The sequence below is a fragment of the Lethenteron reissneri genome, chromosome 48 (genome assembly GCF_015708825.2).
Source record: "Lethenteron reissneri isolate LAM-NWPU_2019-01 chromosome 48, ASM1570882v1, whole genome shotgun sequence".
NCBI classification, from domain to species: Eukaryota; Metazoa; Chordata; class Hyperoartia; order Petromyzontiformes; family Petromyzontidae; genus Lethenteron; species Lethenteron reissneri.
The window spans coordinates 3,320,710-3,343,224 of record NC_083826.1 but is presented as its reverse complement, the minus strand read 5'-3'; the positions used below and the strand labels follow the sequence as shown (position 1 = coordinate 3,343,224).

At 49.9% G+C, this 22,515-nt stretch overlaps 1 protein-coding gene across 1 annotated transcript; it reads left to right on the top strand.

The window, feature by feature from the left end:
* Positions 1 to 11,167: 11,167 nt before the first annotated feature.
* LOC133354724 (glutamic acid-rich protein-like) lies at positions 11,168 to 20,774 on the top strand. Its single transcript, XM_061571781.1, has 10 exons — positions 11,168 to 11,303; positions 11,929 to 11,956; positions 12,589 to 12,844; positions 13,251 to 13,401; positions 14,218 to 14,275; positions 14,886 to 15,033; positions 15,434 to 15,530; positions 16,137 to 16,267; positions 17,074 to 17,169; positions 18,358 to 20,774. Exons 1-10 carry the CDS (start codon positions 11,285 to 11,287, stop codon positions 19,042 to 19,044), a joined length of 1,671 nt encoding a protein of 556 aa, XP_061427765.1. The 5' UTR covers positions 11,168 to 11,284; the 3' UTR covers positions 19,045 to 20,774.
* The last annotated feature ends 1,741 nt before the right edge of the window (positions 20,775 to 22,515 follow it).

The following is a 22,515-nucleotide window of genomic DNA, read 5'->3' as shown; positions in this document are numbered from 1 at the left end:
ATCACTGCTGGCACTGGCGTCACGCCAGAGGGCCTTTCTAAAAGAGACCGCGGCTCAATTGGCTCATAGTTGGGATTGCGTAAGGCAGTTTTCCTCCAAACCACATCAACTAAACACCACACAGATGTCTTGAGACACAGTTCCACTTGGACACTATATTCACATTTTATTGTAGTAATATATAATAGTAGTGCAATACATTACAGTACTGTATAAATCCATGGCTGGATGAAGGCCGACCCAGGTCATTTTGGTCGTGGCAGTAGTTTGACCAAAACTTCACCACGCTGGTAACGTTAGCTGTGGCCGGGAACTGAACTCGGGTCTCCGAATTCACAATGCGGTGCCTGAACCACTCGATGGACTGGTGCCTGCCATGGGAATGTGGAGTTCCGCCACTGGTTCCGGGTCACCAGAGCTTGTTCGAGCGGGGAAATCACTGTGACCTCTTGGCACGTTCCGTTTGATGTGTCACGTGTACGCACAGCCCCTTTGTCAATCCACTGCTGTTTGAAGATCTCCCTCCGACGTACGGGGTTCTGGGGGTGCTTTGACCATACTTCACCACGCAACGCGGTGCAGGGTGGGTAGCAGAGACGTCACAGCTGTTGACCACGTGACCCCGGCAGCCTACAGCAGCACCCTGTTGCGCAAGCGTGATCACCCATTCTAGATTTGAAGCGTTCGTGACTGCAAGGATTCATACTCTTAGGTTTTTTTCGGTAAAGTCACGTAGGTAAAAAATAAATAATAAACATATAACAGAAATAAAATAATAGAAATAAAATAATAAATCACGACGTTTCGGAGGCAACACAAGTCTCCGTCATCAGGTGGGACCGTCACAGCTAAATTTACTGTATCAAGTGAGGAAAAATCCAAGAGACAAGCTCTTAAATACAAGTTAAGGGGGAAGGGAGGAGCTTATCTGAATGTGTTTTGCCGGGGAGTGGCGGGGGTGGCAGGGCTAAAAGGGAACAAATGAGCACATCGGCTCAGGGTTGTGGCCGGTGTTAGCTGATAGTAAGCATAAAAGTACTGTTACACGCTGGGGATGTCAACACTCGGTGAAGTAGAATATTACCTGTCAAATAAGATGGTACAAATATGCGTAGTTAAATCTTTTTTTACATGGTTAATAACATCTTTCCAATGATTACTCACTTTGTACGGTTGAAGCTATGTCTGTGTTTGATCACCCAGCCAAGCTTCAGAGATTGTGCGCATTGCGGGTGGTTTGGTCACGGGGGCTGTGCGCGATCGACTGTGCATGGAAATTACGTCGCGCTCATCACACGCGATGCCCCCTAAACGTGAGAGGCCGGCCGACACCGCAACACTGACACGTGCAAACTCCCCCCCCTCCAATACCCCGTGTCTCCTAACCCGGGCCACGGCCCAGAACGATCGCGTGCTCTTGTATGGGACACCGCGACCCCCCCCCCCCCGACCACTGGATGAACAACTTAAACCACCCAAACGGGCCGCCGTCCACAGTTCGTGACTCGACCAAGATTCGCAGCGGGTCGTTTGTGGCAACACCGCCAGTGAAGGATAACGACGTCGCAAAGGCCGGGTGGGTGTGCGGGAATGGACACCTGACGGCAGAGGTCGCAAACGGGTTTTGATTCCTTACCCGTACCAGGCCGCACCGAGGGTCGCAAACGGGTACCCGTACCCGGCCGTACCCGTACGGGTATCGGGTACCTGATTGCGACCTGTGGGATGAAGCCATGTTGCAGACGCGGGTGGGTTGATTCTAGGAACTTTAATTGTGAGAAGAGACAAGACGTTGGGAAATGAGTGACATACAGTTACTCACCAGTGCACTCACTGCCTACCCGTACCCGGCCGCACCAGGGTCGCAAACGGGTACCCGTACCAGGCCGGGTACGGGTAGCCGGGTATCGGGTAGGGTACGGGTATCGGGTACCCGGTTGCGACCTCTGCCTGACGGGCCGCTGTAATTGTCGGAACACCTGATCGGAGCGCCTCGTTACGATCGTTGTGGGCACGCCGAGTGGCAATGCGCCGTTACGTTTTGCTGGGCCCCCTCCGTGCGGCGTCTGCTGCCTGAACTCGCCCCGCAATGCCTGTGGGTCAGCAGCAAGGGCGGTCATCGTTGCCGCCAGAACACCGGAGCAGAAGAGAGCCACTCAGCTCCCTCCACCTTCGAACCTCTGCTTCACTCCTTGCGTTCTTCTTTTTCTTGTTCGTCCATCAAAGTTGATGATGACCATGGCACGTTTGTCATTTTGTTGGGTTTTGATGAGTGCGCAGATGGCTGAAGAGGTCAATCCGAGCCCGGAATTCTCTGTGGCACACTGGACAGGTCAGGGAGGATGTAGAGCTCTGAGGTGCAGCCACACGTCCTTCCTTGGTAGATTTGCGCTGCTGCCTCTTCAAGATAGCACAGGAGCGTCTCCTACTTCTCACAGAGGACTGCACCCGTCCTGTACTTTTCTTCTCCAAGTGGCGGTGACGTAACCAGGCTATGTGCACTTTAAGGCCGTTACAGACACACATACACAAGGACGAAGACAAAGACACATACACACGCAAACCCAACCCTGGTCACCGGGATACACTCAGATGCAAACAACAAACTTTAAATATTTTCAAAAAAATTATGCTGCATGCAATGGCTATACGAACACTGCCACATAACGCACGTGCATGCCAACACGCACATGCACAATGCTAAGTATGGAAACAAAACGATAATACAAATGAACTGTGACTTTCCTTAATGAATAAAATAATGTCACGGGTAATTGTTTCATGGGCCCCGCTGCGATGTTTGGGTCTTGGACCGAATTGTATCCCCTGTAAATCTGGCCGTACCTGGCAGAGGGGCCCAGAGTTGTTCTGGCGAGGACGTTAAAGATTCGAGGCAACCGATGGGTAGAATTGTTTCCAGAGGGCTGGGAAGCAGGGGGAGACCGTAAAAGTTGAGCTCACAACCACGCGCACTCCCCACACTTTCCACAGAAATATAAAACACAAGTATGGGAAAAAATCACGCGTCTAATTTTACAGCGAAACCACATCGCCGATCCATCATGGACATGTCAAATGTACATTAACGAAATGAGGCTGGGCGTTATTAATAACAAGCGAAGATTCTCGCCCGTGATATATAAAAAAACTCGGCTCACGGGTGTAGAGAGGTTGTACTTTCAGCCCTGTTTACTCAGCGACTGCACTGAAATAAAAACCCCATCGCATTAAATCAGATCTTTCAGTAAAATTGGAAAAAAGTTGCAGCTCTGAGACTTAAAACCAAATTTATTTTTACCGCTGCGTGATGAATATATTTACAGCAGGGCAAGTGGGAAGGTGCAGCATCCACACAGTGTATGGATGAGGTAACTTGAAGGTAGCTCAGTAGTAGTTCTCTGATATCAACTTCCAAGGGCCGTTCACTCTGCGAGGGGTCCCAATGGATGCTCCACCTGGTGACGTCACACCGATGGATCAATTGGAATAAAATTGGGCAAAGGGAGATTTAAATAAATATAAACAGCCGATATGCTCTAACTTAATGGCGAGGTGTACATCTCAATTTGCGCAACTGAGCCAGTGGTGGAAATTCCACATTCTGATTGTGGGAATCAAAATCTCTGCTAGGGTTGGAAATGTATCGTGTGGAAATGTATAACAGCCACATACTCTAAACGCGTGCTTCTATGTATGCAGGGAAAAACCGGAGGACCCGGAAAAATATTCTATGCAACCACGGAGAGAGAGAGAGAGGCGCAAACTCAATATTTCCAGCAGGCGTCAGGATCGGGATCGAACGCGCGACCTCTTGTATACCAGGCGAGGTAGTTAACATCTCATAGCTACCGTGATGATGATGAGAGAGAGAGACGCAAACTCACAAATATACAGCAGCATGCATCAGGGTCGGGATCGGATCCACGACCTCCTGTATACCAGGCGAGGTAGTCAACATCTCCTAGCCACCGTCATAATGATGAGAAACGGAAACTCTAAATATATAGCAGGCGTCAGGGTCAGGATCGGATCCACGACCTCCTGTATATCAGGCGAGGTAGTCAATATCTCCTAGCCACCTTAATGATGATGAGAGACGCAAATTCCAAATATACAGCAGGTGTCAGAGTAGGGATCAAACCCACGACCTCCTGTATACCAGGCGAGGTAGTCAACATCTCCTAGCCACCGTCATGATGATGAGAGACGCAAACTTCAAATATACAGCAGGCGTCAGGGTCGGGATCAAACCCACGACCTCCTGTATACCAGGCGAGGTAGTTAACATCTCCTCGCCACTGTTGAGACACATGGGCAGGCTCGGGCAGAACGTGTCGTTCGAAGCGATGATGGTCACCGGCCGACACTAACGACGGCAGTGGCAGCAAAAATAGAGGAACGCGCCCAAGGGGACGTCCCCCGCGGAGATGGAGCGGTGAGACATCAGCTACTGGTGTACAGAGAGGGGCTGGGTGGGTTTGTAAGTACGTATGTAAGTTGACCTTCTTTTGCACCTCCGTGTAAATCGGAGGTGCGGGGCAAGGACAACAAACGGAACATAAAAAAGTCGCTCTTAAGAAGTTGGTATTCAACCGAGATGGTAAAGCTCCAGTGGCTTACGAATATTTGAATGGAAAGCGTTCCAGACGGCCGCAGATTGTTACATCACGGTATTATGATAGACGGTGCTGATGTGTGGGGAGGCTTTCATAATGCAACTTGGAGAGGTCATAATTCACGCTGATCATAGGCATATTGAGTCTCTCCTGCCGGCAAATAAATACACCCACTGTTTATATGCGGTGCCTTGAGGTTGCGGCGTCACGTTTAGGCACCGTAAAAGTCCACGTCGCATTGTAAATTGTACTTGGAGGAATGCTTTGCACCGCGGGGAGCATCCGTCAGAGCAGCGGGGGCGGGGGAAGGGGCCAAAGCCCCCACGCACCCATCCCGTCTGCAGCCAACCCGCAGAGCTGTCAGGGTCGATAAAACTATGAAACTCAATTTGTATTTATTTCACCAGGTAAAGGCCAACTGAGCTATTGTTTCAGTGAACGAACCTGGCTGACACAAATTGAAGAGCTCAACGCAGTGGCTTTGTCAAGGTGTGGAAATGCATTGCAAGCGGCCAAATACTCTGAACGCGTGGTGATGTTGATTCGAAATGCGGAGGGAAAACACCGAATGACCCGGAGAAAAATCGACGCGACCACGCGGAAAGGGACACCGCAAACTCCGAATATACAGCAGGCGTCAGGGTCGGGATCGAACCCACGACCCTCTGTACACCGGCCTAGGTAGTGTTTGTTGTTGTAACGTTCTTACTCGCCCCGACTGGACATCTGTGAAAAACAACTTTATAGCTCAACGGTTTCTTCCAGTACAAATAAATATTCGGATTCTGAAGTAGTTAACGTCTCACCACCGTGGCACCCCATAAACCCGGCACTGGCTGCCAAAACATGACACCCACAGCGCTGGCACCACCGCTACCACAACCACCGCCGCCACAACCACACTCCAAGCAGAGAGACAGGCAACGCACACATTCAAATTACAACAAGAGTGGAGGACATTTGAAAGCAAAGGTACGGTCCTGAAATTACCTGCTCCAGCCACTGCTGGCAGAGGGGGCCTCCACTCGAGGGAGCTTGAGACAGCGCCTCGAGATGGCTCCGTCACCAACACGGATGAAAATTGGCAAGGCGTAGTTTAGTACATTCTGTAATGTCGTGGGCCTGGCCTACAAATCCCGTGCCTTCCGTTCCAACGGCTCGGTAATGACACCATCATTACGACTACAGTCACAGCATCTCACAGTCGTACTCATGGGGAATGAGAGAATATCCGGTGATGGGGAGTGGGCATGTCCGACACACCGTACGTGATTAGATGATCGAGCAAATCCTTTCACCCCCCCCCCCAAACTCCCCTCTGCTGACAGAACCACTCTGGGGCGAGCGCCCGTCAGCAGGAATCATCTTCCGCCCCCTGCATCACAAAGCTTCAGTTTGAACTCTAGGTTACCTCCCAGCCCACACCCCGCCCCCACACTCACTATGCCCCCTCCCCGCCTCCTTACCCCGCAACTATATAATTCCTCGTTACAGCCATCTCTTAGACACACTTAAGCGGTTGTGCTTTCGCTACGTTGTCCCCACCTGAAGACGGACTCTTGTGTTGCGCCCGAAACGTCGTGATTTAGTTGTGTTCATTTATTTTATTTTTAACCTACGTGACTTTACCGAAAAAAACAAAAAGTAGGAATCACCTTGTGATGCCATTCCGCGCTCAGCGTACAGGTTAAAGCGCCTCTAGATTGTATTTGGCCTGTTCCTCCACGCTGGCTAGACGTCTCGGCATATCTGGGAGTAGCCACACTTCAACCAAACTCACACAAGACCTGCCGATTGACTTAACTGAGGCGTGCCCATTTATACCATCGTGCGGACAGAGGCGAGGAGGATTTACGAAACTCGAATCGTTGTTTAAACTGCCCTCGGCGGGAGATCTAATATATTTGAAGGGAAACAAGACGCTCGGCCACTGCTGAACATTTCTTATAAAAAAAAAGTGAACGTGTTGGAGTTGAGCCCTTTGGAACCGCAAGCAATTATTTTTTATCAGTTCGAATGTCAACAGCTGCTGTTAATGAAAATGATTACACTGGTCAACACACTTTTTCTGGCATAAGGTATTCCAACGGTTTCAAGGTAATTTTGGGGTGGTGATTCCAAATCTGGCATCAGTTTTTGTCTATCACATCAGGTTTTTGAGACATCAAATATTGCATTTTCAATAAAAACTGCAGAAAAGAAATATTAAGTAAATGTGGATATCTATATAAAATTTATATTATAAACACACTATCATAAAAATACAGCACCATATTTTAACACTAAAGCAGTCACTGACTCGCAACAACTTGTAATCATAAGTGACAGAGTTAATTTCGGGTAAAATCAATGAAAATGGGGTATGCCGATAGCATAAAAATGAGATGTGATAGAGCAAATCTGAGATCATATTTGGAATCAGCACCCTGAAATTAGTCTAAAACAGCTGCAAAAGTCTAGGCCAGAATTTTTCTTTTTTGTTGACCAGTGTTATTCTTTTTACCTGGCGCGCGATCTCCGTTTAATTACGCTCCGGTATTCCCCCGCGCTCAACCGCAGATTTCATTACGATTTTGAGAGACTTGCTCAGGCCCACCTGTGTGAAACCAAATATCTGATCGAGTCGTGGGCAAGAGTCAGAGACAGGGGGAATGTCAAATGTCCACGCTCATCGCATAGCGCCGCTTGCAAATTCAAATTGTATCGCGTTAGACGGAGTAGATGTGGAGCGTTTTGGCTTAAAATGAAGGAGTGCATTTCAAGTTTTCGCTCCGTGTGTAATTCCAAGCACACTCCTCTCCGTGCTTCTTTGTGCAATTTTATTTTCTATTTTAACACCCAGTAGGAGGAGACTTTCTCGACCAATATTGTCCATAGTGGAGGTTGTTGAGGTTAGGTTGTGCACATATAAATGCGTCGTTAAACCCGCCACCACCCGACACAGCCAATTATTAAAGGTTTGTTACGTTAACAAAACGTGGCAATTCGTTACTAATTTTAGATTTGAAGCTTTCGTGACTGCAAGGATTCATACTCTTTGTTTTTTTTCGGTAAAGTCACGTAGGTAAAAAAATACAATAAATGAAAACAACTAAATTCGTTACTAATTCAGCAAACCGGTGTGTTGGAGAGTAAACCCACTACAACATTTACAATTCGAGTACGATGATTCGTCAGTAATTATAACTAGTATCATCAGGCGACAGCTAGCATCATCACGTTGTGGGTTTACTCTCCAACACACCGGTGTGCTGTACTAGTAACGAATTGGCATGTTCTGTTTACGTGACAAACATTACTTATTGGCTGTGTCGGGTGGTGGTGGGTTTGTCGACACATGTATATTCATGCGATCTAACCCCAAAACGTCTATTATGGATTTTTTTCCCATTTTGTCAGTGTCTGTGTTTTTTTTTTTATCTCCGTGTCGTTGCACTGATTGAGTAAGTGCTTCTTTAGGCGATACCGTTGCAGAGAACAGAGACGATTTATCACCTTTTTACGTTAAAGAAAGCACGTGGCCTTGGACAGAACACACCACCGCAAGGGATGATGGGTGATGGCCAAGACTGGTGATGGAATAGCAGCCAAAGGAGAGAGCGCGTGTGAGAGGTCAGCCGCTGTGGAGATGAAACGAGCACATCGGCTCCTACACAGGACATGGATCCTGGCATCGCAAGTCTGCGAGGGGTGGTCAGAATTGGGGGAGGCCTTCATGCAGCAGTGGATAGACCATGGGTGATGATGATGAATTAATATTTATTGACATTAGGGCTGCGTTAAAGACAGAAGTTTGTTCAGTAACTCACAAGACCTTTAGAATGAGCCATACATGAGGAGGAAATACAATGCAAGCAATGACGCCTGCATTGGGTGGGAATTGGCTCTCACTTGCTTATACAATACAATTTGTTACTACATTACATGGAAATACAGCACTAATCAGCCGTGTGAGTAATAGCAGAACGACTCTTGAGATCGACAAATCGGCCGTGGGAGGTCACTCTTTCTTCTCTGCTGCCCTCTGCTGTTTCTCTGCTGAAACCCAAGACCAAAATCGCATTCGGACCTATCGACCCACACAGGGATGCACACGCACACAGAGACCCATACTCATACAGATATTCAGAGACCCATAGATCCACACAGAGACCCACACAGAGATTCAGAGACTCACATGGAGATCCCACATGTTTCAGTCCAGGTTCAAAACATTCCCCTTTTCCGTTGCCCGTGACTGCCTACTTCTCTTTACAAAAAAACATGCCCGCTGTTTCTGAACAACATGCCTAGAAATCCACATTGGATTGCATCGTATATGCTTTTGCACCCACTCGCAAACAAAGAATGCGTTTAATTTCATAGACTAACGCGGTTGATCGTGCGAACTTTCAGCAACACCATTGCAGAGATGTCTTTAAAGGATGCGTTGTTGTTGTTGATGGTGGTGAGCTCAACTTGAATAACAAGTGATCACTAAATTTCGATTTAAAGCTTTCGTGACTGCAGGGATTCATCTTCTTGGTTCTTTCGGTAAAGTCACGTAGAAGGGAAGTAATAAAATAATAAAAATAAGACAGACCTGGTTTTCACCTGAGGACGGCTGCTTGCGTTGTGGCCGAAACGTCGTGAGAATTATTTTATGTCTTATTTTTATTATTTTATTACTTCCCTTCTACGTGACTTTACCGAAATAACCAAAGAGTATGGATTCCTGCAGTTACAAAAGCTTCAAATCAAGTGCTCACTCTCATCCGTCCACAGCGGGATGAAGACCACCCCAATGTAGCAGTCTCCACTTGGCACGGGCCTGCAACGTAACCACGCACACGCAGGCAGCTCTCGCGGATACGAATTCGGGTTTGTGCCGCGTTTCGTTCGGCAGGACCAATACTTCTGCCGTGGCTGATCATTATTTTAATGCGGCTGGCTCACACGAAATGTACAGGGTGTTTAAAAAAATTAACCCGTAAAAACAAAGTTTTTCACTATAAATCCTTTATATGCGTGGCATCGGTTTTATTTTATTATTCATTTCTGTTTTTCTTGAGTAAGAGTTTCATTTTTATCACATTGGTATTTAAAATTAAATATGAATTTGTTTTTCCTAAAAAGTGGAACATTTTGGAAAAAAAAATTTTCACGACAATAAATTGTCACGCACAACGAGTCTGTGTGCAAAATGTCAGCTCGATTGGATCACGGGAAGTGGGTTAAAAAACGACCGAAAGATTTGCACGGTCGTAAGCGCGCAAGCAAGCAAGCAAGTGAACTTAATATAAAGGATTTAAAAAGATGGACCCGATTTCAAAGCAGTATACTTCACGATGGCAACATGTTACAATTACACAAAAAGTTACAAACGGTTTAATGAGTTACTAAGTTTTCCTAACCATTTTATAAATGGTCTACGTGCCCTCCACCTGCTGTACGGACAACATCGAGACGATAGTTGAATTCGTCCCAAACGCCTCTCAAAGTGTCTTCTTCTTACACTGAAGTCACCGCTGCCGTGATTCTGTTTTGAGGTCATCCAGATTAGTGACGTCACGCGCGGGACACACAGACAGACATTCTTGGCTCCCTAGTGTAGTAGATGGGGGCCGAGGGGGGCGATGGGGGCGGGGGAGCTGTGGGGGCGGGGGGCGGTGGGGGCGGCGGTGGGGGCTGCGGTAGGGGCGGTGGGGGTGGGGGCGGGGCGTAGGGCGACGTGGGCGGGGCGTAGGGCGACGTGGGCGTGGCGTAGGGCGGTGGGGGCGGGGCGTAGGGCGGTGGGGGGCGGGGCGTAGGGCGACGTGGGCGGGGCGTAGGGCGGCGGGGGGCGGGGCGTAGGGCGGCGTGGGCGGGGCGTAGGGCGACGTGGGCGGGGCGTAGGGCGACGGGGGCGGTGCGTAGGGCGATGTGGGCGGGGCGTAGGGCGACGTGGGCGGGGCGTAGGGCGACGTGGGCGGGGCGTAGGGCGACGTGGGCGGGGCGTAGGGCGGTGGGGGCGGGGCGTAGGGCGACGTGGGCGGGGCGTAGGGCGGTGGGGACGGGGCGTAGGGCGGTGGGGGCGGGGCGTAGGGCGGCGGGGGGCGGGGCGTAGGGCGGTGGGGGCGGGGCGTAGGGCGGTGGGGGCGGGGCGAAGGGCGGTGGGGGCGGGGCGTAGGGCGCCGTGGGCGGGGCGTAGGGCGGTGGGGACGGGGCGTAGGGCGGTGGGGGCGGGGCGTAGGGCGGCGGGGGGTGGGGCGTAGGGCGGTGGGGGCGGGGCGTAGGGCGGTGGGGGCGGGGCGTAGGGCCAGTGGGCGGGGCGTAGGGCGGTGGGGGCGGGGCGTAGGGTGGTGGGGGCGGGGCGTAGGGCGGTGGGGGCGGGCCGTAGGGCCAGTGGGCGGGGCGTAGGGCGGTGGGGGCGGGGCGTAGGGTGGTGGGGACGGGGCGTAGGGCGGTGGGGGGCGGGGCGTAGGGTAGTGGGGGGCGGGGCGTAGGGTAGTGGGGGCGGGGCGTAGGGCGGTGGGGGCGGGGCGTAGGGTAGTAGGGGCGGGGCGTAGGGCGGTGGGGGGCGGGGCGTACGGCGCTCCTCCATTTCCTGTTCGTCCGCAGCCATTTGTCTCCTGGCGTGCAGAGCTTCGCTATCGAGTCGTAGGCGGCGATACTCATCGCGTCGAGAGTCGTGCGCTATATCCGGAGCGATGTCTCAGGGCCCACGAGGTGGGTGTTGCAAGTGCCCTGCTGTTCGCAGCGGTTGATTCGTGCGGGACTGCAGAGCGTGGAAACGCCTCTCTACAGGAACTGGTGCAAGGCCTGTTTGACTAGGCCGCAAACTCTAATTGAATTTCCCATTGAATTGAATGCTCCCCCTCCAGCCTCTCCACCGACTTTTCATCGGCATTACTTTTGTATCAATACGTTTGCGCTCACATAGGAATACAGCGCGTGTTCTGTTGTGAGTGCCGCTGTTGACAATATGGTGCTGGGCGGCGTTGCTGTTTGTGATGTCAAGCCACGCCTGCTTAGAGCAACACTCATGAATGCATTGTTGGTCAATGATATCCGCGTGGCCTTACACGCAGAGAACAGTCACCCTGACGGAAGTTTTCACGGCTCGATGAATGAGAAGTGCTCTTTAAAGCTACTCCTTTTGAGAGGGTCGCTTCCTTCGGCCAAGTACAAATTAGCACTAAAGCCGTGGCGAGCGCTGCTAATTCGTTTACAGTACACTGTTGACTTTGTTGTTACGGTGTTTGAAATAGTTTAATACGCTCTTGTTTGCATGCATTCATGGACTTCGATATGTGTGTAATATTATCTCGTGTGCGTGTGTTTATTATGCAAGGTAACGCAAGGGGTCGGCCACAGAGAGGGTGAGTAACTTGATGAAGTTACTGATGCACGTCTTACATTGCATGTGTAGTGAGTGGTGAGGGTGCGTAGCGAGTGGGTTGGTGAGTGAGTGGTGAGTGAGTGTGTGGAGTGAGTTTGTGTGTAGGGGCCGTTTGGGAGTTGGCATTCGGGACCGTTACAGAAGACTGATTTCATTTCCACTGCTTTGCGAGGAGAGTAGTCTTGACCTATTTAATCATGTGCTAGGCTTTGTGAGTCTGTCAGAGCCTCGGAAGTGAGACACTGAACTCCAAATAAAAAATGTTTCAATGTCTACAATTTTTTTTTTCAAAAACAAAGCACCACGTGCCATCAGCTGGTAAAGCATACTGGGTGCTTCACACGTAACACTATCAGTCTATCCATATCTAGCCCTGGAGTGTGTCAACTGTGTGTGGTTTATCTTCTTGGTTCTTTCGGTAAAGTCACGTAGAATGGAAATAATAAAATAATAAAAATAAAACAGAATAAAATAATTCTCACGACGTTTCGGCCACAACGCAAGCAGCCGTCCTCAGGTGAAGAACAGGTCTGTCGAGAAAACCAAGAAGATGAATCCCTGCAGTCACGAAAGCTTTAAATCGAAATGTGTGTGGTTTCTCTTCGTCCTCAGAGGCCCCATGAAGGGTTTTCGGAACCAGTCCGGGGAGCGCTTTCACGGGGGCCCTCTGGACAACCAGGGGGGTGGCCACAGGGGGGCACGGGGAGGCCGAGGCGAACCCTACTTCCAGGGTCGCCAGGGAGATGATCGTGGCTACGGTGGTGGCGGCGTAGGGGGGTACGGGCGGCGGAACGACGGCGATGGAGGACCTCCACGCGGATCGTACGGCAGAGGCCGCGGCGGATACAGCCGTGGTCCTTCTTATCCGGTGAGGGAGATGAAAACATATCCCTGTGATGTTCTGTGGGCCGTGGGTGCCAGACAACTGCGTTGTGTGTGTGGGGGGGGGGGGGGGCCTGGCCAGAGGTCGCAACCGGGCACCTGAAACCCGTACCATACCCGATACCCGGCTACCCGTACCCTACCCTACCCGATACCCGGCTACCCGTACTCGGCCAGGTACGGGTACCTGTTTGCGACCCTGGTGCTGCCGGGTACGGGTAGGCCGTGAGTCACTGGTGAGTAACCGTTTGTCACTCATGTCGGGTAGGGTACCTGTACCCGGCCGGGTACGGGTACCCATTTGCGACCCTGGTGCGGCCGGGTACGGGTAAGGAATCAAAACCCGTTTGCGACCGCTGGGCCTGGCTCCTTCTTACTTGCGTTGTGTTTAGTCGGGGCCGCAGGGCGGGCGACGTCCGGATGGCTCTGAGTATCAGCAGGACGAGTGGCAGGAGTGGAAGCGCCCGTACCCCAACAAGCGGCGAGGCGACGAGTTCGCAGGAGGTCCGCAGAGCAAGGTTCCTCGCTTTGACTACGGGAAAGGTGAGGAAGGGGCTAGGTCACCGCCGTCGCTCAATGTCACTGATTGCCGCCGTCTTGTTTGGTGCCCGGCCGATACCTCCTGAAGGCCTCGCGTTAACGGAAGATGCAGCCCAAGAAGTGAAGAAGCCCCTATTTTGTTTTGTGTCAAAAAAACATTCACAAGTGAATTTTTTTAATCAAATCATCCAGAATGTGCCCAATCTCTTTGACTTGGCTGGTAATGTTGTCACCACTGGCTCAGGAATGAGCACGCAGTTCTGTATGTATGTTGAACTTCATTGCCACCGTTCGTAGACAGCCGTGTTAATCGGAGGTGAGCATTAGCCTATGCTCGTTATCTAATTTAACAATTCTATGTTATGCTGCATTTAGGGAAATGTCTAACCAAATCACCTGAAATGTGACCATTTTCATCTGATCTTGGAAGCTAAGCAGTTGAGCCTGGGTAATGCTTGATGGGTGACTACAATGCATAACACATTTTAGTTTGCTGCATGGCAACATGATTGTCAGCAGAGGGCAATGCGGAAACATCTATTGTTGCTTTGTACTCCCCGCCTTCACCAACCCACACTGACCAGCGTGGTGAAGTATGTTTGGTTAAGTCCCATGACATGCCCGGCACGGGGAGGCCGTCTTCCAACAGTGGCTTGACAAAAGGGTTGCACGTGTCCGTAGCACAAACCCCTCCACCTGCCATCTCCATGTGCCCAAGTCCTTAACTTTGTTTGCTTGAGCTCACACACATTTGTTTTGGCTGTGTATTTCAGAGCTTGAATAGCCACTTTGTCAATGTGTGTTTTCTGCTGAACGCAGGAGCTTGGGCTCAGATGAACAGGGACATCATGCCTCAGTATCAGCACAAAGCGAACCGGTAAGGCTCATGATGGATGGTTGAGAGTAGCAAAAAGTGCAAATGTTAATGTGTGGTGGCAAAGTGTTATTTACGGGGGAGGGGGGGGGACCACGAAAGATGGTGACAACATTTCGATTTAAAGCTTTCGTGACTGCAGGGATTCATGTTCTTGGTTCTTTCGGTAAAGTCACGTAGAAGGGAAACAATAAAAAAATAAAAATAACTAAATTAAATCACGACGTTTCAGAGGCAACACAAGCGTCCGTCATCAGGTGAGGCAACCACAGCAAAAAAACAATTACAGTAGAGGGTTGTCCCACCTGATGACTGAAGCTTGTGTTGCCTCCGAAACGTCGTGATTAAATTTAGTTTTTTTTCACCTACGTGACTTTACCGAAAGAACCAAAGAGTGCAGATTGGCCTATCGACCAATGAGAGCACTATCAATGTAAATACCCGTACAAGATGCCGTCTCATGCCCAATCAGAGCCCAGCAACGTGACTTGGAATGCTGGGAGGCTCTGATTGGTGAGCTGCAAGTGGGCCTTCAATTGTGCACTGGCTGTCTCGGAGTAGGTTCTGGAATCTTAGAGGAAATACCGTCTGACGCTCCGTCCACTACACACAGGTATCTGCAGTTCTGCTCCCTGTGCACGTTCAACACCAACGACGACAAAGAGATGGACGCACACATGGAGAGCCGCGAGCACAAGGCGTCGCTCAAGATGATCGACAAGGGCTTCCCGCAGGAGAAGAAGCTCTCCCTCTATCTGCACGTGCGGTTCACACGGGAGGGGGGCTGCCCGCTATTAACGCGATCGGTGACATGGAGCGGTAGTGGATACAGATTTGTTGGGAGGCGGTTGGCAGAGCTCGGTGGTGATGTTGACATCAGCCGCTGTCGCGTTGAGCGTGGCTTGTTGGGGGGTTTCCTGCCTTGGGAGGGGGAGGATGTGGGGGTTGGCTGCCATATTTATAGGGAACAGAGTCGTCAATCACTACAAAAGCAGTCGATAGAAGTTCTTACATTTTTATTGACTTCATAGAATAATCATCGCAGCTTTAGTTTGGAGATATTAAGAGTATCTATTCCGTTTCAGAACGTTGAGAGTTGCTGGGATGTGCTCGGGATGACCGAGTCTGTGCTCTTGTGCTGGGCATGTTGCGCTTCACCAGGAGAAGATTAAGGTGCTGAACAAGAAAATCGTCATGAAAAAGGAGCAATGGGGGAAGGAGGCGGGGCACGCCTACACACCTATCGATCCTCTCAAAGGTTTGTCCTAATTCAGTGATTTTTCAGGTAATTTTATTTTCCCGTACAGATGCTTGGACAATACCAGCTACCTGTGTGTATGGGTTATTTTTTTTAGCTACGGGAGGAAAATCGGAGAATTCAGGGGGAGAAACCCTTGCAGAACAGTAATGCGCCTGAGTCGGGGATCATACCCAGGTCCTTCTCGCTGTGAGGCCACAAGCGTTACCATTGCCGCCACCCTGACCTCCCGCTCCGCTTTGTTGCTGACCACTTATCCCCCAGAGGTCGCAATCGGGTACCCGATACACGGCTACCCGTACCCGTTTGCGACCCTGGTGCGGCCGGGTACGGTACAGGTAGGCTGTGAGTCACTGGTGAGTAACCGTTTGTCACTCATTTCCCAACGTCTTGTCTCTTCTCACAATTCAAGTTCCTTGAATCAACCCACCCATGCCTGCAACATGGCTTCATCCCAGAGGTCGCAATCGGGTACACGTACCCTACCCGATACCCGGCTGGGTACGGGTAGCCGGGTATCGGGTACCCGTACCCGTTTGCGACCCTGGTGCGGCCGGGTACGGGTAAGGAATCAAAACCCGTTTGCGACCTCTGCCCTCCCCCCAGGTTTCTGGTTTCCAGACTGCATGCTGAGCATGAAGGTGCTGCGCTGCCCCTCGTGCCGCACTTACATCCCTGCCTTCGAGAAGGAGCTGCGCTCTCACCTCGAGTCCGCGCGTCACATCGCCAACGTCAAGGTAAGGGTGGGTGGGTGGGGTGGGTGCCATGATAGCGGGTGCAGCGCCTCCCCTCGAGACAAACCACTCGGAGGGCCGTGTTTTATTGGTGACGGCGCCGCTCTAGCTTGAGCTGCTCGGCCGCTTCGAAAGACGCCACCGTGGAACCCCACGGTGGCTAGATGTTCACGACCTCGCCTGGTATGCAGGAGGTCGCCTGTATATTTTCAGTTTGCGTGTCTCTATGCCCATGGTCGCGGAGGATTTTTCTCTGGGTCCTGACTAAATTGTGTCGGATCTCGGATGCCAAGCGGTGTTTGAACCTGGAGAAGTGCCTCAATAGGAAGACGACCGTGTATGACGGGCCCTATAGGCTGCTGCAGTGCAACGTGGTTGGTAACAGAATGGGTGGGGACAGTAGAGGCTGGTCTCTACTCACGGAATTCCCAAGACCAAATCGCCTGCAAAGGCGCCTGATATCGTCCGATCTCTCAATCTTAAGCATCGTAGGCTGTAACACATTGGTCATAGGCCACAGCGCAACTAGGATGGAAGCGGTTTTCACAAGAAACGAAACGTTGATAAGGAAATGCATGACTTACCCATCACGTGTAAAGCTCTAGCAATTGAAAATTCAATATATTTACGCACGTTACTCAAATCCTTTGCCACAAAATGCCTGCTCTGTTCTAGTAAGTGCAGTTTTATCTTTAAAGTGTAACTACGGGTTTCATTTTAATAATAAAAAAAGTTGCCACCTGTGTACGTGGCTGATCCACACGTCGTGGGCTTGTGTGTGTCGTTTCCTCTCCAAAACTCACAATCAGGCATCTCTGGAGATGAAACTGAACAAAGTCAAGTACATTGCCAAGTGCGTGCTGACCAAACCCAACGACTTCAAGCGGTACGAAAAGTATTTGAAGGTAAGCGTGCCTCCATCCCATGACTGCCGCGTGGTGCTTCGAGCCTTACTGCATGGCAGGCACGGTAGAACAATTACATGTTCACATTTAGTTTCATCTAATTTTTTTTTTACTCAGGAAAGCCTAAAGACTCCTTTTTTTTCGGGACAGGGTCCTGCTAATATTGCGTAAAGGGCGATGTTGTGAGTAATCTGCAGGTAATTTTGTCAGCATTGGGATGTTTGGCCAATAGCGGTTTCACCGCGTGTGTTTATACTTAGCTTATGAGAGGGAAGCAGAGAACCCGGAGGGTGCCCAGCGTAGAACAGGGGGAGAACGTAAACTCCACACAGAAACGCGACCCGGGTTGGTAATCAAACTCAGGTGCAGCTTGCTGTGAGGCACAAGCATTCCCACTGCGCCACCCTGCAGCCCAAAGCAGTCCTGTCCTCGTTGGTGTCGCCCAGGTTCTAAGAAACCCTTCGACCAATTTGACTTTAATAACAGTAAGGCAACTTGAAACTAACCGTTAATTTATAATTGCATAATCTTTACAGGAGTTAACGTGACGCCTCCGCCATAGACACAGTCGGAAAGAGCTTGTGCAGTGGCGCATTCAACGATGTTGAAAAGCGTTACGGAAAGAATCGGTCCGTGATCTCCAAATGGGGGATGGTCCGTTTTCCACAAGTCTTGAAGCTCAGTGGAACTCCCAAGTCAGAGTTGTACAATGGTCCAGTTGTAGTTTTTCATTTTGACACGTTTTCTATTAACTCAGTCTGTCTGTTGTTGTCGTTATTGTATCCTCAAATCTTGTAACTCTATTTTAACCCACTTCCCAATGTGGTATCGACTGAAAACTTGGTATACGTATGTCATACTGATGACAATATTATATTCTATCATAAAAAAAGAAATAAAAAATATTTGTAAATCTTTTTTACATGTTATGTTTCGGCTTGGGTCTAATTGTCCACGCTCAACTCACGTTGGCTGTAAATCACCACGGTCCCCTTACGTTATGGCAAGCTTCAGAGCCACTTCCTGGAGTCGTGGAGTTCTTCCATTACATTTCATTAAAGCGTGTTTTAAAAAAATAAAAAAAAATATTACTTATTTAATGACCACACGCTTTTGTTGCGTGGAACTCTGCGCATTCTGACAAGTCTTGCCCTCTCCCCCCCGCCTCTCTCCGCCACTGGGACGCAGGGGGAAGATGCTTTCTTGGATAACGATGACGAGGAGGGACTGGGCAAGGAGGTGGCATCCGAGACATGGGGCGGTGGGGTCAAGTCGGAAGGCATGAAGAAGTCACAGGGTCCGTCGAAGAAATCGCAGGGCGCGTCCAAAGCGCAGGCCGCGTCCAAGGCGCAGGGCGCTTCCAAAGCGCAGGGTTCGCAGAAGACAGAGGGCAAGTCGGACAAAGAGAGCAGTGCCACTGCCACCTCCTCCTCCGCTACGATCACGACGACGACGACAAAGAGCAGGCCGCAGGCGGTAAAGAAGGAGGCGGATGTCAAGAGCAGGCCGCAGGCGGTGAAGAAGGAGGCGGATGTCAAGAAGCAGAAGTCGGACGTGGGCGGGGAGGAGAAAGAACAGCACGTGGAGAAAGAGGAGAAAGAGCAGAAAGAGGAGCAGGGGGATGAGGAGGAGCAGCGGGAAGGAGGAGAGGAGGGAGAGGGAGATGAGCACGAGGAAGAAGAGGAGCAGGGGGAGGAAGAAGAGGACGAGGACGAGGAGGAGCAGGGTGAAGACGAAGAGGAGGGCGATCACGGGGAGAAGGATCAGGAAGATGAACAAGAGGAGGAGCAGATGGAGGAAGAAGCGGAGGGTGAGGAAGACGATTTAGAGGATTTGGAGGAGGTTGAGGAAGATGCAGCACAGGATGAGGCTTAGGGCCGAGAATCCTGTTGCTCGTGAGGCTTACCGTGGCCACGCCTCGTGCCGCTTCCAAGCGTGGAACAAAACACGGGGGCTGTCAAGTTGCATGGGCCGGTGATCTTCCAGACCGTTTGGCCACCAAGGACGATGCGGGGTCAGAGGTCAACCGTGGCTGCTGACCCAAGAAACTAACTATTTTTTATTTGACCAGGTAAGGCCCCCACTGAGCTATGGAGCTCTTTGTCAGAAGCGACCTGGCCACAAATGATGGCTCAAGAAAGGAGCTTATCTTGTGGAAATTTATAGCAGCCCAAATGCTCAAACACGTGCTCCTAAACAGCGGCTGTGAACGATTTGGTTTGTGTTTCTCGTTAGTTCGGTCTCAAGTTCGGCTGCCGGCCCGGATATTATCGAGTACTTTGCTGAAGCATCCTAAAGGTGGATTTTTTTTAGCGATTGTCAATAAATGTATTTTGTTAAATTGTCATGATTGGCGCACTTCGGTATTATATATATGTTTGGGTTGCGTTCTTTTAACGCTGAACGAAAAATGAAATGTATTTTCCCCGTAATGTCCCATAATATCACCTAAGAAGTAGTTTATGACCGAAAACTTTCTAAACACTTTTGAACGACTTAAGATTTTCATAACTGGACAGGCATTTAAAAACAAACGGCGTACACTATAATTTACTAAACCAGAAGCTTTGTGCAAGCCGTGCAAGCTGATTGGTGTGGGCATGGTGGTTACTGGGAGGGTAAGGACGGGGAATTCGGAGCGCACAGTCCAGAGCCTGGTGGACTGGACAACAACTTGAAGTACCATGAGGTTCTTTGGGTTAGATTGTGTAAAAATAAATGTTAAACACGCCACCACCCGACAGCCAATTAGTAAGGTTTGTCACATAAACAGAACGTGACCAATTCGTTACTAGTACAGCACACCGGTGTATTGGAGATTAAACCCACAACATTTGCAATTGTAGTACGATGTTTCGCCAGTAATTCCAACAAGCATCATCAGGCGACAGAATTGTGGAGAAATCTTGTTTAGTTAAATATTTAAATAATGCCGTTGGTCGCGAAAGCCTGCGTGTCCAGCTTGAACTACGCTTGTTAACAAGTGGTGAGGAAACGCGGTGGCGAGGCACGTGGCCTGGAACGCTATAAAATGCACGCACGGACAAACGACGTAACGTGCATTTAGTGGAGGTATTTTTACTCTTTGGGTCTTACGGTAAAGTCACATCGATAGAAAAATAAAAAAAATCACGTTTTATTTTTCTACGTGATTTTACCGAAAGACCCAAAGAGAATTCCTGCAGTCACGAAAGCTTTAAGTCAAGTAGGTATTGTTTCCCCCCCCCCCCCCCCCCCATCAAAAAATATTTAGAAATGTTTACCGTAGATGTTGGGTACAGCCGCGTACAAGAATAACTAAATTGAGGACTGAACGCCATCGCCGCCCGCCCGACAATTGACAACCGGGCGCCACAGATCGAAAGCAATGGAGGTGTTGGTCTGGCCAATATTTACATTGACCTTGAGTCAGTCCCGCTCTCATCCTCGGACATGGTAAGGTGGACATGCCGAGCACTGGCTATGCCCCGAACAACCTTGTGGCCTGTTCTGCTGTGGTCTGAATTCAAAGGGAGTTGGGAGAATGACGTCACATCCCTGAGAGGGCTGTGTGATTGGTGAATCCGGGGTTTCATCACTAAATGCATAATAAACTATGTAAAACATTGGCGTGCAGTGTACGATTTCTGCATGTACGTGTGATGCCAAAATTGCCTTGTTAGTGTAAGGGAATTCTCATGTGTGCCATTGAGGTCTACATGTAATCATTCAAACGATGTGATGCGGTAAATTAATGTAGGCATGCTAATAATTTGAGCGTGTGCGCCTTTATATATCCCGATTGTCTAAAATATCTAACCGTTTACAATGGATAAAACCAATTATGATTACATCTGCAGGTATGACATGTTGCGGCAGAAAAAACGTGAATTTTATGACGAACGGATTAAAAAGGAATTCATATAGCACCTTAACCAAGAATTAATAATGGTATATGAATGTAATGGGTGGAATCATCGTAAATTGAATTAACGTATTGGGGTACAGCCTGCATCTTTTATATTGAGCAGTTGGTTATAATCAGCACAAACTTCAAGTTGGCCTTGTTTATAAGAGAGTGGTGGAGTTCAGCGTATTAATTCAGTGTAAACTGTGGCTTTGGTGCAGTTTATTTGGCCCCGAGAGCCACTGACTAACTCTATAATGGCGAAGGGAAGTGATTCGGGACTTTGTAACTCGGGGAGGGGGGGGGGGGGTGCCCCCTATGACGAGATTTAGGGAAGCCTTTAATGTCAAGGTGGTCATCCAAATAAGGGCATGCACGTTCACAGGTAGAATGAGCAGGTGGGTGGTGGAGCTCAAGGCAACAGGGAGGCTATCTAGTTTGAAGGGATGAGGTCTTCGAGTTGAGGTGCAAATGAATGGGACAGGGTGTGGTGCTTAGGATCAGGTGAAAAGGGTGGACCCCGTCAGAATGATGGACTCTTTACGGCAAATAGCAGGCACAGGCACACTTGGAAGTTGAGTGAGCGAGTGACTACAGTCGGCTCCTGAGAGAGAGCTGGGTACGTGGGAGATCACTTGTCCAGATGAGGTCATCTCCATGCTGGGTGGTTCTCAACTTCACAGTTGAAGCGCTGTGGAGTTTCTCATTGGTGCCCCATCGCAGCTTCTCCGTGCAGGGTTTAGCGCGCTGCATGCAGACACGGCCCACATGTTTGACCTGAGCAGCCGTGCGGGGGAAACGAACATTTGAGTGCCACCACAAATCATCGCGCTGTTGGACGTACTGGACATGTGAAAAAAAAGCTTTAAAGCTCATCGTATTCCTCCAGTTTTCCATTTTCTGATTTACGGTTGGCTACGGAGAGTGCGAAAGAAGTTAAACATACGCATTGTATGCAGTGCAAGAGCGCCACCTCGTGGCTACTGCTCCAGGTTCAAGGGGAGAGGCACTGCACAGGGCTGACGATGCCAGCACTTCAACCCCACGAGGGCCAGCAGTACCACAGGTGGTAGCTTGCGCCAGTGATGAGTCCCGCAGAGGATACGCGAGTGTAAGCCCTCAGTCTTCGACCGCCACTCCATTCGTTTCAACCACTGGCCATCAACCCCTTTCTACCTTGGATCTTTCGTGACTGCAAGAATTCATATTCTTTGGGTCTTTCGGTAAAGTCACGTAGATGGGTTCAAAGAAAATAACAAAACTATGACGTTTCGATCGCAACACAAGCGGTCGTCATCAGGAACAGCCTCTTAAGTGGCTGTGTTGGTGTGAGAAATTTCACCGAAAATAACATCAGAAGGTAGCAGGATGGGAACATCACAGCCAGTTATGACTTAAACTGGTTGATGACGAAAACAACTAAGATTGGAAGGTCCTCACCAAGCCTGCTTATTTTGATC

Excerpts from the sequence above, each read along its gene's own strand:
- LOC133354724 (XM_061571781.1), top strand. Across the intron at positions 11,957-12,588 it reads AGGGGTCGGCCACAGAGAGG|AGGCCCCATGAAGGGTTTTC; the intron begins GTGAGTAACTTG and ends CTTCGTCCTCAG. Across the intron at positions 14,276-14,885 it reads TATCAGCACAAAGCGAACCG|GTATCTGCAGTTCTGCTCCC; the intron begins GTAAGGCTCATG and ends CACTACACACAG.